Source organism: Sinocyclocheilus grahami, unplaced genomic scaffold (assembly GCF_001515645.1).
Source record: "Sinocyclocheilus grahami isolate Dianchi unplaced genomic scaffold, SAMN03320097.WGS_v1.1 scaffold332.1, whole genome shotgun sequence".
Taxonomy (NCBI): domain Eukaryota; kingdom Metazoa; phylum Chordata; class Actinopteri; order Cypriniformes; family Cyprinidae; genus Sinocyclocheilus; species Sinocyclocheilus grahami.
The window spans coordinates 415,061-427,386 of record NW_015505511.1 but is presented as its reverse complement, the minus strand read 5'-3'; the positions used below and the strand labels follow the sequence as shown (position 1 = coordinate 427,386).

The 12,326-nt window shown below is 37.4% G+C and overlaps 1 protein-coding gene across 1 annotated transcript in view; it reads right to left on the bottom strand.

Annotated features, from left to right (window-relative positions):
* LOC107602667 (structural maintenance of chromosomes protein 3) overlaps positions 1–11,853 on the bottom strand; it is a 27,241-nt gene extending 15,388 nt beyond the window's left edge. The window contains exons 1-12 of the mRNA XM_016295230.1: positions 11,730–11,853; positions 11,101–11,176; positions 9,916–9,954; positions 9,739–9,806; positions 9,423–9,494; positions 9,267–9,346; positions 9,097–9,175; positions 7,678–7,795; positions 7,250–7,425; positions 7,065–7,145; positions 1,919–2,083; positions 148–269 (exon numbers count right to left, since the gene is read on the bottom strand). Of these exons, the coding sequence (XP_016150716.1) occupies positions 148–269; positions 1,919–2,083; positions 7,065–7,145; positions 7,250–7,425; positions 7,678–7,795; positions 9,097–9,175; positions 9,267–9,346; positions 9,423–9,494; positions 9,739–9,806; positions 9,916–9,954; positions 11,101–11,176; positions 11,730–11,744 (1,091 nt within the window). The 5' untranslated portion in view covers positions 11,745–11,853. The remainder of the gene's footprint in view (positions 1–147; positions 270–1,918; positions 2,084–7,064; positions 7,146–7,249; positions 7,426–7,677; positions 7,796–9,096; positions 9,176–9,266; positions 9,347–9,422; positions 9,495–9,738; positions 9,807–9,915; positions 9,955–11,100; positions 11,177–11,729) is intronic.
* Between the last annotated feature and the right edge of the window lie 473 nt (positions 11,854–12,326).

Here is a 12,326-nt window from a genome sequence, read left to right as displayed (position 1 = left end):
TGACGGAAAAAAATATTAGTTATTTATAAGAAAAAATAAAAAATTTGTCCCACCCCAGCTTCCTGTTTCAATAGTAAGTACGTCAACACAAAAAAGAAGTCCATGCTCCCCACCTTCATGGGCCCTTTAACACTTCAAAGAGTTTACCGGGAAATTCCTCGCTCCTCTCTTTCTTTCACAGCGTTAAATTTGGGTTCTGTTTCCTGCAGCTCCTTCTGTTTTTCTTCAATCTTCTCCAGAAGCTTCTGACGCTCTTTAAGCAGCCGTTTCTGTTGGACAGGAGGCAAGAGGGGACAGAGTATTAAATCACAAATAGCGACATCAATTCTTGAGTCTTCTTATAGAAAGCCTAAATAAATTTTGCATAAATGCGTAAGGTGTTCAAATTTAAATGGAGAAGAATAAACTGCACACAAACAGGTGTGTAGATTCAGCGTCATGAGCAGAACAAAGGGGATCTCCATCTGAGCAAACCTACATTCTCATTCACCAATCAAAGGGCAAATGACGCACTTCTGCCTCTCCTCCATAGGAAAGCACACACACACTTGGCCAGGTGGGGCCTCTCTAAGCCAAGCCAGGTTGCAGGAGGGCCGACCGAAAGTGTGTATTTCGCATATACAGGGATACACAAGCGTTATGTGTGTTTGCGTCTGGCTACGAGCCCGGGCTGGAGTGAGCGTGTGTAGATAGTGACGCAGACGGAGACACTGCGGACCCTCTGTTCACTAGTGCCTGCCAGCATTTCCTGCAGCTCTCTGGCTGTTAGTGTTTGCATTTGTGAGCATGTGGATTCGTGTTTGCTTATGTGAATTCGGTCACCGCTTTGTTTCTGCAGCGACCAATTCAGCAACAGCAACAGAGAAAAGCAAGCAGGTGAGTATTTGTTTGAGGACATGGGGTTTATTACTTATATGTAGTCTTACTTAAAAAAAATTTAAAATTCGCACGTTATAGAATTTAGCACTTCATGAGCATTTTACCGTTTCATTTGAGTAAAACAAGAATTATATATACACACAGAAATGTAAAGGTATTCACGGCAACCTGTCAAAATAAATGTTTGGATTAACTTAAAGACATTGTGCCAGAAATATATTATGATCATTCAATAGAATGCGTGTAATCCTACTACTACGGTTGAAAAATTAATAAAACTTAATTTTTTTAAGGAATAGTCACACAATATTCCTTCCATGTTTTAATTTGAATAGTAAATCCCCTTTACTTGTCAAAAAATACATTTGAATTTTCATTCATTAAAAGATCAATTAAATTAACGTTTTATATGCCTTCATTCGATAACTAGAAAATTTTAAATACACAACTCCAGAATTTCATAAAGCTATTGTAAGAATAAAAGTAGTTTTTATGCATTCAAATAACTAAACATGCTAAAACAGAATCTGGTAACAATAAAACATAAGGTGAGAAAAATAAAACATTTCATAGGGCCACATTTCAAACTTTTTTTTTTTTACTTAATTAATTAGACGTGCTTTTTGATTAATACAATTCAATTTAACCATTAAAAAGGAGTCCAGAAAGTTAAAATGGAATCCAGAAAAATTTTAAATGGAAAAAACGGAATTTGAAAAAAATTTAAATAAAACTGATTTAATAAACAAACACTGTTCTTTTACACTTTCAAAGAATCCTGACTTGCACAATTGGTGGCTGACTAAATACTTTTTTGCCCCACTGTAAATGCGGCCTGGGTGAATATAAAAATTTGTTATCTTATAAACGGTAGTGTAAAATCACTTTAAACTTTAACAAAAACCAAAGTCTTTTTTTTTTTTCAAAAAGTAACTCTCTTTTCCAAGATGGCACTTCTTCGTAATGTGTGTGTTGTTGAGCCCATATGTGTGCCTGTAGCGTGTGCATGTGTTTGTGTGTGTGCGTCTGCTAGTCGTACCCTCTGTTCACTGTTTCCTGCCAGCTCGTCCTGCAGATCTTTGGCTTTGAGCTCCAGTTTGGTCCTCTGTTTGATCTGCTCCTGTCGCTCGGCGCTCAGCTGCTCTTTCTCCTCCTTCATGGCGGAGATTCGAGACTTCAGCTCCCTCACCACACGCTCAGTCTCCTACAGAGACACAGAGGTTAGATAAGATTACACAATATATAAGCTGCTTTATGACGTGCGAAGGCAGATTCTTAGTAAATCTTCATATTTTTATACTTTATTTTCAGTTTGTAGAGTCAATTTCTTAGACAGACTGGATGAAATGTGAACTTGAAATCAAAACTGATCTCCTTCACAATAAATGATCTTGGTCTTATTGAGCTCAATTCATCAGTGCATGTTAATCTAAAGGAAAAAAAGATATGACAAATTTTATATCACGATACGAGTAATTTTATTCCATGGTAATGATATATATCACGATTGCTTTTAATGGAGTCTTTATGATATTCTATACCACAGAAATGTCATCATTCTTGTCACCAGTGTCAATAAAAAATAATACTAGCCAAAAAACTCAAGCTTACTGAAGACAAGTAAACAGGAAGTGATTAAATAAGAATAAGAAACTAATTACAAGCAATAGGGCAAAAAACTACAGTAGAACAGATAAATAAAAAATCCTATATACACTGTATAAAATAATCAAATGTATAAAACACTGCATATTCTTCACTGTTAAATTAAATATACATTTCTTCTTATTAAAGTTACAAAAGTGATTTAATTAAGAGCAGTGAGAGATTTTTTCTCTTTTGTTGTTAACATAATTGACAGACAGCAGGAATATTAGACTGCTGTCACTTTAAGAGCTGCCCAGATCCAATATGCTGTTACACACTAGTCTCAGCCTCAGAAGTCACGCTAGGGCTGGGCGATATGGCCAAAAAATTATCACAACATATATATTTTTTTCATATTAGTCGATATTATCACGATAAATGTAAAATGTTTATTTCTTTCACGTTTAAAGGCAGACTTTTGATCCAATGTGAAAGCTGTAAAAACCAGATGGTTAATTGTGGTTTTATTCATTAATTCTTTATGGTCAGAACATGACAAACACATTGTTTTTGAATTCTTTACGCTGTGGAGCTCCCGGCATGCTGGTCTCTCAGGCCATGTGATTTGCTGTATCGATCCCTCATAATGCTACATTATTAGCTGAGTATCTGCAGTCTCAACATTCAGTTTTCTAGTGGTCTTAAAATGCTCTTTTTAGGTAACTCATGAGGATTTGAAGCGAATGATTGTCCTTTCAGGCGGTTTATGGAAAATAGCAAGGCAAATTAACAAATGAACACCCACGTTTACATATAAACGTATTCAGCAACTTGTCCTGACCTGATGAACTTTAGTTTCACCACATTGTTTTTAGCAACAGAGTTACAGTGACCAAAAATGTTGCGTTTTGTACTCCGGCTCCGCATTTATGAAAGTTTATGTGGTTGTTGGTAAACTCCCTTCTTTGTTAGTCTGTCTTAACAAGCTTAGTGACCCAACTCTGTGTTTTAGTTTTATTTCAAGATCGAAAAACAGCTGTTATTGATTCCAAGTTTTCACAGAGTTAGAAGCCTGTAAATTCGAAATATTGCGTTCAAGAGGGCTGGCTCTAAAAAGCAGGCGTTCTACTTGGGCAGTAAAAAACAGAACAGCAGTACCATGCCAAGTTCTGAGGCGATTAAGACCTTCTGCATGTTTTAATCGCGCCCCTTTATTAGTGTTTACCATTCTGCTCTGGAGAAAATGGACTGAATTCCTGTCTCTCCTCATATGCTGTTCTCCCCATTCACCTCACCATGATTTCGCTGGCAGGGATGTCCTGTGGAGAGCACAAGGGAAAATATCTCAATAATTCAGTAGCATTTCTTCCTAACTTGCCGAAATCGGCACGCAAGGGCAGAGGAGTTGCGGTACACTGTTCTGAATTTAGCCATGGCGGTGCACGCATGCCCTTGATTTTGAAACCCTGCTGACACCCCTGACAAGTTCCTTGAATGACCACAACACTTTGTGGTGTCTACTTATAGACTGATGCCACAAAACAAGGCTTGAAAATTCAGAGCTGGTTCTTGTTCATTCATATACTGGAATCCAATGTTTTCATTGAGGTCCATCAAAGATAATAGATCTTTCTGTTGAGGTGCTCACAAATGTCTTTCTGCTGCTACACAATAGTCACACAAACACTACAATCCTCATGAAGAATCATGACAATAGTAGGACACAATTATGTAGGACAGAGCGAAAAAGTGATTGTGACCTGTTTTGCCTGTCTCACTGGACAGTTTTTGAAAGGATTCTCTTTAAAGTTTCATGTAGTTATCATGTCATGATGAACCAAGCGAAAACAGTAATGTGTATGAAGCATGCAACCTTTACTACATTCCTCCATACTTTACTGTACATCAATTTCTTCTTGCTGCTTCATTGTTTATATGATCTCGTTGGTTTCTCACTGCAGGTTTACAAAGGGCTGGACATCATCACCAATAAGGTTACAGAGGAGGAGCAAGCCCAGTGTCGCCATCACATGAGCAGCTTTGTGGATCCATTGGTTAGTGGATACACTGTGGTGGACTTCAGGAACAAGGCTCTGTCTCTCATATCCTTTCTGAAATGTCCGACCCCTCATAGTGAAATTAAATTATTTAAGGCATTTTTCTATGTCTGTGCTTGATTCATGAGCAAGTGACTCTTATAAACTGTTTTTTTTTAATGAGTCAGTCACAAGATTCACACAGTTTTTTCAAAATTCGCTTGTGATGAAGGTTTGTTCACTCTAAGGACGGTAACTATATCTAAATATTACATTATATATTACTAACTAACTATTTATTATTAATTTATATACTATTCATTAACTAATTAACTATTTATTTTTGCTTTAAATAAGGCCTTTGATACCAAAATTTGATTCCATAGAAATTTCATAATTCTTGTCAGTGTCAATATCACAAAAACTAATGCTTGCCTAAATTAAAAAAACAACAACAACTCAAGCTCACTGAAGACAAGTAAGCAGTCAGCGATTAAGAATAAGAAACTAATTACAATCAATAGAATGCAAAACTTCAGTAGAACAAATAAGAAATGCTACATATCTTGTATAAAGTAATTGAATAAAAACACTGCATATTCATCACTGTGTAAATTAAATGTGTATTTATTTTTATTAAAGTTGCGAAAGTGATTTAATTAAGAGCAGTGAGAGATTTTTTCTCTTTTGTTGTTAACATAATTGACAGACAGCAGGAATATTAGACTGCTGTCACTTTAAGAGCTGCCCAGATCCAATATGCTGTTACACACTAGTCTCAGCCTCAGAAGTCACGCTAGGGCTGGGCGATATGGCCAAAAAATTATCACAACATATATATTTTTTTCATATTAGTCGATATTATCACGATAAATGTAAAATGTTTATTTCTTTCACGTTTAAAGGCAGACTTTTGATCCAATGTGAAAGCTGTAAAAACCAGATGGTTAATTGTGGTTTTATTAATTAATTCTTTATGGTCACAACAAGACAAACACATCGTTTTTGAATTCTTTACACTTTTCCAGTCATTTTTCCTTCAAATAAATATCTTAAAAGAATTTTTTTTTTTCTCAGTTCTGCATGTTCTAGTAATCAGTAATATTGTTTCAAATCAAGAAACAAGTTTGTGTTGCCTGATATTAATAATATTTAAAAAAAATTGTCTCTTAGAAATACACATTTGATAGTAGCTTGAGTTTGGATGCAGATGTAGATTTATGTTCATTATTAAAATCAGTAATATCTGTAAAAAATTATAGCAATCTAAATGTTATCTAAGTGTTTTTTTAACCATTGGTCTTCCATAGTAGCATACATTTAAATCACGAGTTAAAACCACAAATATAGCACCTCAATACCATGGTAAAAAAATGTATATGGCTTGTGGGTATTTATGAAAAACAGTAGTCTAAATACACTTATAAATGCTATAGCTTAATCACAAAAAATACTGTAATTATATTCCATTACTCCTTCAATACATTTAATACATGTCTAAATTAATAATATTCGACATGAATACCCACATTTCTGACACAATACCATGGTGCAGTTAGTGCTACTACAGTAAATCCATGGTAAATGATGGCGATTTGTAGATTAAAAAGTCTTCTGACTGTGTCGTTGCGCACAGTGTTTCTGCTGTTTGTCAGCGCTGTTTCATCTGCTTGTAAAGTTATTTGTGTTCCTCGCTGAATTCAAGTGCTTCACACTGGATCTCACAGCGCTGTTCAGTGGTCACATGACCGAGACTCATCAGCGAGTAACGCGTGGAGCTCGCACTGCGCCGCAGTTTGAACTTTAATCCGAGCGGATAAACGCTTTGAGTGGCGCGCTCCAAATGACTAGCGCTTTTTCATTCCGCCTTTGCCGCAAACATTATATCGAAGATTTATCGAACCCTTGTTATCGTTTATATTTATATCGTTCGATAATTATCTTTATCGATTTCTCGCCCAGCCCCAAGTCACGCCCATGAACCGTTGGCTGAATGTTTGATGCATATCGCACACAAAATTGGAAACACTTCAAGAGTTTTGAAGTCGTCATCGGATTGGTTGAATTCTACAGGATTCCCAGATGTGTGTGTCGCGTTCTTTGACGTTCTGCCTGGAAACAAAGATGCCGTGATGCCAAAACCCCTCATAGAAGAAGAAATCTGTCGTGTTTACAACTGTGACAATGAGCGCTTATTTTCAAAATTTTTCAAAAGTATGTGAAATATTTAAAGTTCGCGCCATAGAATCTTTAAAATATGTCCAAGAGTTTTACACACCGGTCTGTTCTTATGACGCGGCACAAAAAATAAAAAAATCTCTACCGGTTGACAAATTTCTACTGGTTAATCGTGTCTACCAGTATATCACCCACCCCTATGTCTTTGAAATAAAAGGTTTCTGTTATGTGCCGACATGTGAATACACAAGCTGGTTAAAAATAAAGTGCAATGCACTAGATTTTGTTTTTAATTTTTCAGAAGAAAATGTGACAAATTCCCATGCAAAACGTGTGTTTTTAGCACTTTTCCAGAACAAGAACACACTGAAGAGCTCAGTTTACCTCCACTTTGTCTCGAGCATCTTGTTGAGCATCTCGCAGTTGTCTAGATTTGTCTCCACAGGTCTCTCTCTTAGAGGACAACTAGAGGAGGGAATCACACCATCTTTAAATGATCAGCAACAAAACATTCTACAGTGTTAATGCAAATGTATTTACTGTTTGATAGTGTGTATTGATGCGTGTACCTCGTCCAGTTTGGCCCGGGTCTCGTTGAGCTCCTGGTTGTAGATGGTGTACTCTAGAGCTCTTCTCATTTTGTCCCACTTCTGGTACTGAGCCAGTTCCTCTTTCTCATCCTCCAGAGTGTGCAGACGCTCCTCGATGTACTTTAGCAGCTCATTAATCTTCTCTCGCTTGCCCTCTGTACACACACGCACAAGAACAAACCGCACATCACAAACCTTTGACCATAAAAAAACAACAGTAAAGCATCTACTGCAGTGTTGCCTGCACTGATTTAGCGATTCATTAAAGTGCTTTGGTTTCACAAAATAACACAAGGACAACCAGTTTTCTTATTCGATAGGCTATATTTCCAGATTGGAAATGATAAATGGTATTTTCACTTTGATGATGACACATTTGAATAGAAACACATCAGTGAAGGGTCTACCTGTTTCCTTCATGAGCGAGATACTCTCCTCTTTGCGCTCATCGTAGACTCTGGTGCCGGCCACCTCTCTGAGCAGCTTCAGACGCTGAGAGTCAGGCGCTGTTGCCATCTGATTGATCTATTTTCATGTTTCGTACAGTAAAATGAGTGTAACAAAGTGAGCAAACTCATTTAGAATGTGTAGCAGCAACAGCATTAGCACCACTTTACTCCCAAGAGCCACGTTCTTGTTTGTAAACGAGCATTAAATGTTAAAGGGTTAGTTCACCCAAAAATGAAAATTCTATCATTAATTACTCACCCTCATGTAGTTTCAAACCCGTAAGACCTTCATTCATCTTCGGAACACAAATTAAGATATTTTTGATGGAATCTGAGAGCTGTCTGACCCTGCATAGACAGCAACGCAACTGAAATGTTCCCAAGTCCAGAAACGACTTTATTCAACAATTCGTCTCCTCCACATCACCCTGGTGCCATTTTGGAGAATATCAGCTGGACGTAAACAGCGTATGCTACTCCGTGTCAGCTGCGTCACGCCGGATCTGTTCCCTACGCTGTTGTGATTTGATCTGAACGGAAACAGCGTATATCCGTGTGACACAGCTGACACAGAACAGCATACGCCGTTTACATCCAGCTGATATTCTCCAAAATGGCACTACATGGTGACTTTGAGGAGATGAATTGTTGAATAAAGTCATAATTTTTTTTCTTTTGCGCACAAAAAGAATTCTCGTAGCTTCGTATAATTGAGGATGAACCCCTGATGTCACATGGACTATTTTACAGATCTCCTTGCTACGTTTCTGGACTTGGGAACATTTCAGTTGCGTTGCTGTGTATGGAGGGTCAGACAGCTCTCAGATTCCATCAAAAATATCTTAATTTGTGCTCCGAAGATGAACGATGGTCTTACGGGTTTGAAATTACATGAGGGTGAGTAATTAACGACAGAATTTTCATTTTTGGGTGAACTATCCCTTTAATGAAAGAGATGCTGTTGTTTGCTACAGTCCCAGAGGGCTGGAAAACACTGTTTTAGCTGCAGTTTAAAGGGGAAGTTCACCCAGAAATGAAAATCCTGTCATAATTTACTCACCATCCAAACCTGTATGAGTTTCATTCTTCTATTGAACACAAAAGAAGATATTTTGAAGAATGCAGATAACCATGTTATGGAAGTCAATGGCTACCGTCAACTGTTTGGCGACCAACATTCTTTGAAATATCTTGTTTTGTGTTCAACAGAAGAAAGAAACTCATACAGGTCTGGAATAACGTTGATGTGAGTAAATGACAACAATTTTCATTTTTAGACAAACTATTCCTTTAAGTGATAACAGGTTTTAAATAAAATCATGAATAACTGTAAACACCCATTAAACATTTGTCCCATGTCAGGGGACACTAGCGTACCTTTCCCTGCTTGACAATGTAGTAAGGGTTGCTGCGGGAGAAACCAGCGCTCTCTAACAGGTTCATCACGTCGTTCTTACTGAAGCACACAGAACACAACTCATTTGTCTACAGCTCTAAGAGGTCAAAGCTCTTCTGATATGTTGCGGTGTTACAAGAACTAAACTTACGTGACCATCTTTTTGTCCAAGAAGTACTGGTCTTTCTTTGCTCCGATGACACGGCGCAGAGACACCTCCTCTTTATCAATCTGAGGGCAATGAGGTCTTGTTACTCGCCTGCCTTTACTTTAGTGCGCTTCTCAAAATTTACGATACATTTCTTACCGGCAGCCTGTTGTCCGAGTTGTCGAATATAATTTCCACAAAGGCTGAAATGACTCGAGGACCAGTGCCTTCCTGAAAAATGCATGAAAGTACATAGTTTAGCAGAGTTAGTGAAAACATTTTGATATACAAAATTAATAAATACAATTAAAAATAAGAAATAATCAAGGAAAATACAAAAATGTTGGATAAAAAAAAAATCTATAAATAACACAATGTTTTTTTTTTCTTTGTTGTTGTTGTTTTGTTTTCCTAAATTATTGAAGTAAAATATATATTTAAAAAAACCAAAATAAAATAGAATAAAATAACTCACGTGAAGCAGAGCCAGACGCTGCTCTGGCCGAAGATGACTGAACTCATCACTGAGTACAAACTGTATGGCTGATGGGGAATAAAAAGAATTGCTCATCAAACTATTCACCTGCACCTTTAGTGTTTTGATGTATTAAATTAATTAATGCGTTTAAAAAAAAAGGTATATTTTACTCACCATAAAAGAAGTTACTCTTTCCTGATCCATTTCTTCCGACTGTGAAAAATGAAATGATAAAAAAAAAGTTTTAAACTTATTTTTTAAATATTATTTTAGTACATTATTATTTATAATTTTACATTTAACTTCTAAATGTCTTATTTTTATGTAACAGGCTGGTTGTAAAAATCATTTCACTGCATGTCATATATGGTTATGTATGTGACAAATAAAATGTAGTTATATACACATTTATACACGCATTACAAAAATATTAAATATCTAAAGCCTGGGATACACTGCACGATTTTAGCAATCCTATAAGATCATTACTTTATCACACTGTGCGACATGGATCGTTTAAACTTGGGTACGACAAGCATGTAGACTATACGACGGCTGCGACACACGTTAGCACAACTTCATCAGCATGGGCTAGTGGTAAACAAATACCGGTACATCAAGATGGATCGCGCTTTGGCAGTTGTGCTTTTCATGTGTGCTGAAACAAAGAAGAGGCGCCGGCGGAAGAGGGCAATATGGACCCGCTCATGTCTCGGGAAAAGAGGACAACTTGGGATGCCAGTTTTGCACAGGGAGCTTGGCAGCTGCAGTTCCTCTGCTATCTCCTTCCATGCTATGTCCTTTTTGGTGCGGTCATGATAGCAGCTAGAGGACACATCGTACAAACATGCCCTCTGCTGCCACAACTCAACAAGAATTTGTTCTTTATGGGTATCCCACATACCAGTATGCCTTCTACTTTGGTCGCTGGTCGCGTGGATCAATACGTCATTTCATGTTGCAATTTCATTGGCTGCGGAGTAGACGCAGGTCGTTGCAGCAAACACACTCTGCGTTGATCATGCTGAATTTCTGACACTGTCAGAAAACTATCGTAGGCTATCTTTGGTCGCAAGACCGGGAAAACGCCAGTCTTTGAACCTCTCTCACTGTACGACATAGGACCAGTGATTAAGAGCCACGATCACAGAAATCGCCACGATGGCTATCTTTCGTCCGGGACAGCCAAAAATCATGCAGTGTATCCCGGGCTTAAGGCAAATCTGTTTTACGGTCTGATTTTAAATACATATTAAAAAATATATTACATTTTGTTGTTTTATTTATTGATTGATTGACCTATTTTACATATTTCTGCTGTGATGACAATGTCACATGCCAAGAGTGGGGCAGTCTTACCTATAACATTGTGTTTGGAGCTGAAGGGATCCACCACAGTCTGATCTCTGTAGCTACGAAACCCCTGAATAATCACCTGAAAGACACATTTCACAAAATATTACATGCAACGTCAAGATCATGTTATGCAACCTGTCAGAAAGCGTTTCATACAAACATGCTAAACAACGAGCTTAAACAAAAGTATAGCCCAAACAAAAACGTACAGAGACATATCTGTGCATATTAAAAAAAGCACATTATGGTATTATCATTTACATAATACAAAACGCCGCATTAGTATTTACATAAGAACTAGCTATAATTGTATTTTCTACTCGTAGTTTGCTCACATCTGGACAGCAGCAGCAAACAAAAGTTCATTTCAGTAGTAACGGTTTAATATAAATGTTGCATAATAAATTTGATTGCAATGTTTTGACAGCTAATGCTAAAGCTAATGCTAACTTCATTGAAGGCCATGCACTCGCCAAAACTTACAAACAAGCACGCTCAAGATTAAGAGAAATGCGTTTTAGTGCACATCTGGCAGTTAAAATATGTAAATAAGTAGTTGAACCACATAATTCAACATATGAATCATAATTTTACACGCAGCGCGTGGGTCGCATCTCAGTCACTTAACGTACCTGTTTAATGTACATGGCGGCTTATGCACAAAACTCTCCTCAGAAACCAGCCGAATTAAACACCCTCCTCCTCAGAGAGAAGAAGGGCTTAAGAGAAGATAAATATGCCTGCACACCGGATAAATGTGTCGACCAGGAACAAGAAGAGTGGTCTCTGATGAGATTAGGGCTACTATCATTGATCATGTGATCAACCATGGTCTAACAATGAGAGTGGCTGGACAGAGAGTCCATCGATTTACAGTGGTGGGTATTATTTGAACCTTTAGAAATGATAACAGGTATGTAATTTACTGTAATGTAGATGTTGTAATGTACACATAATAGCTATTTCAGCATAACATGCGGTATACTATAATACATATTTTAGCACCCATGAATCCATTTACTGTAGTGCACTGCACAATTGGTCACAGTCTGGTGGGTTATCATACTGTACAGCTCAATGTAAGAAGACTTTCTGACTATATTGTATAAAATCGTATGTATTATGTTACAGTTTATGGCACACACTCGCACTTCTTGAATCTTCTACAGCGTAGCAAGGCGAAGGTTTCATGGTGGGCGAGGTCACAAGTTCACTGAAGAGTAAGAGAC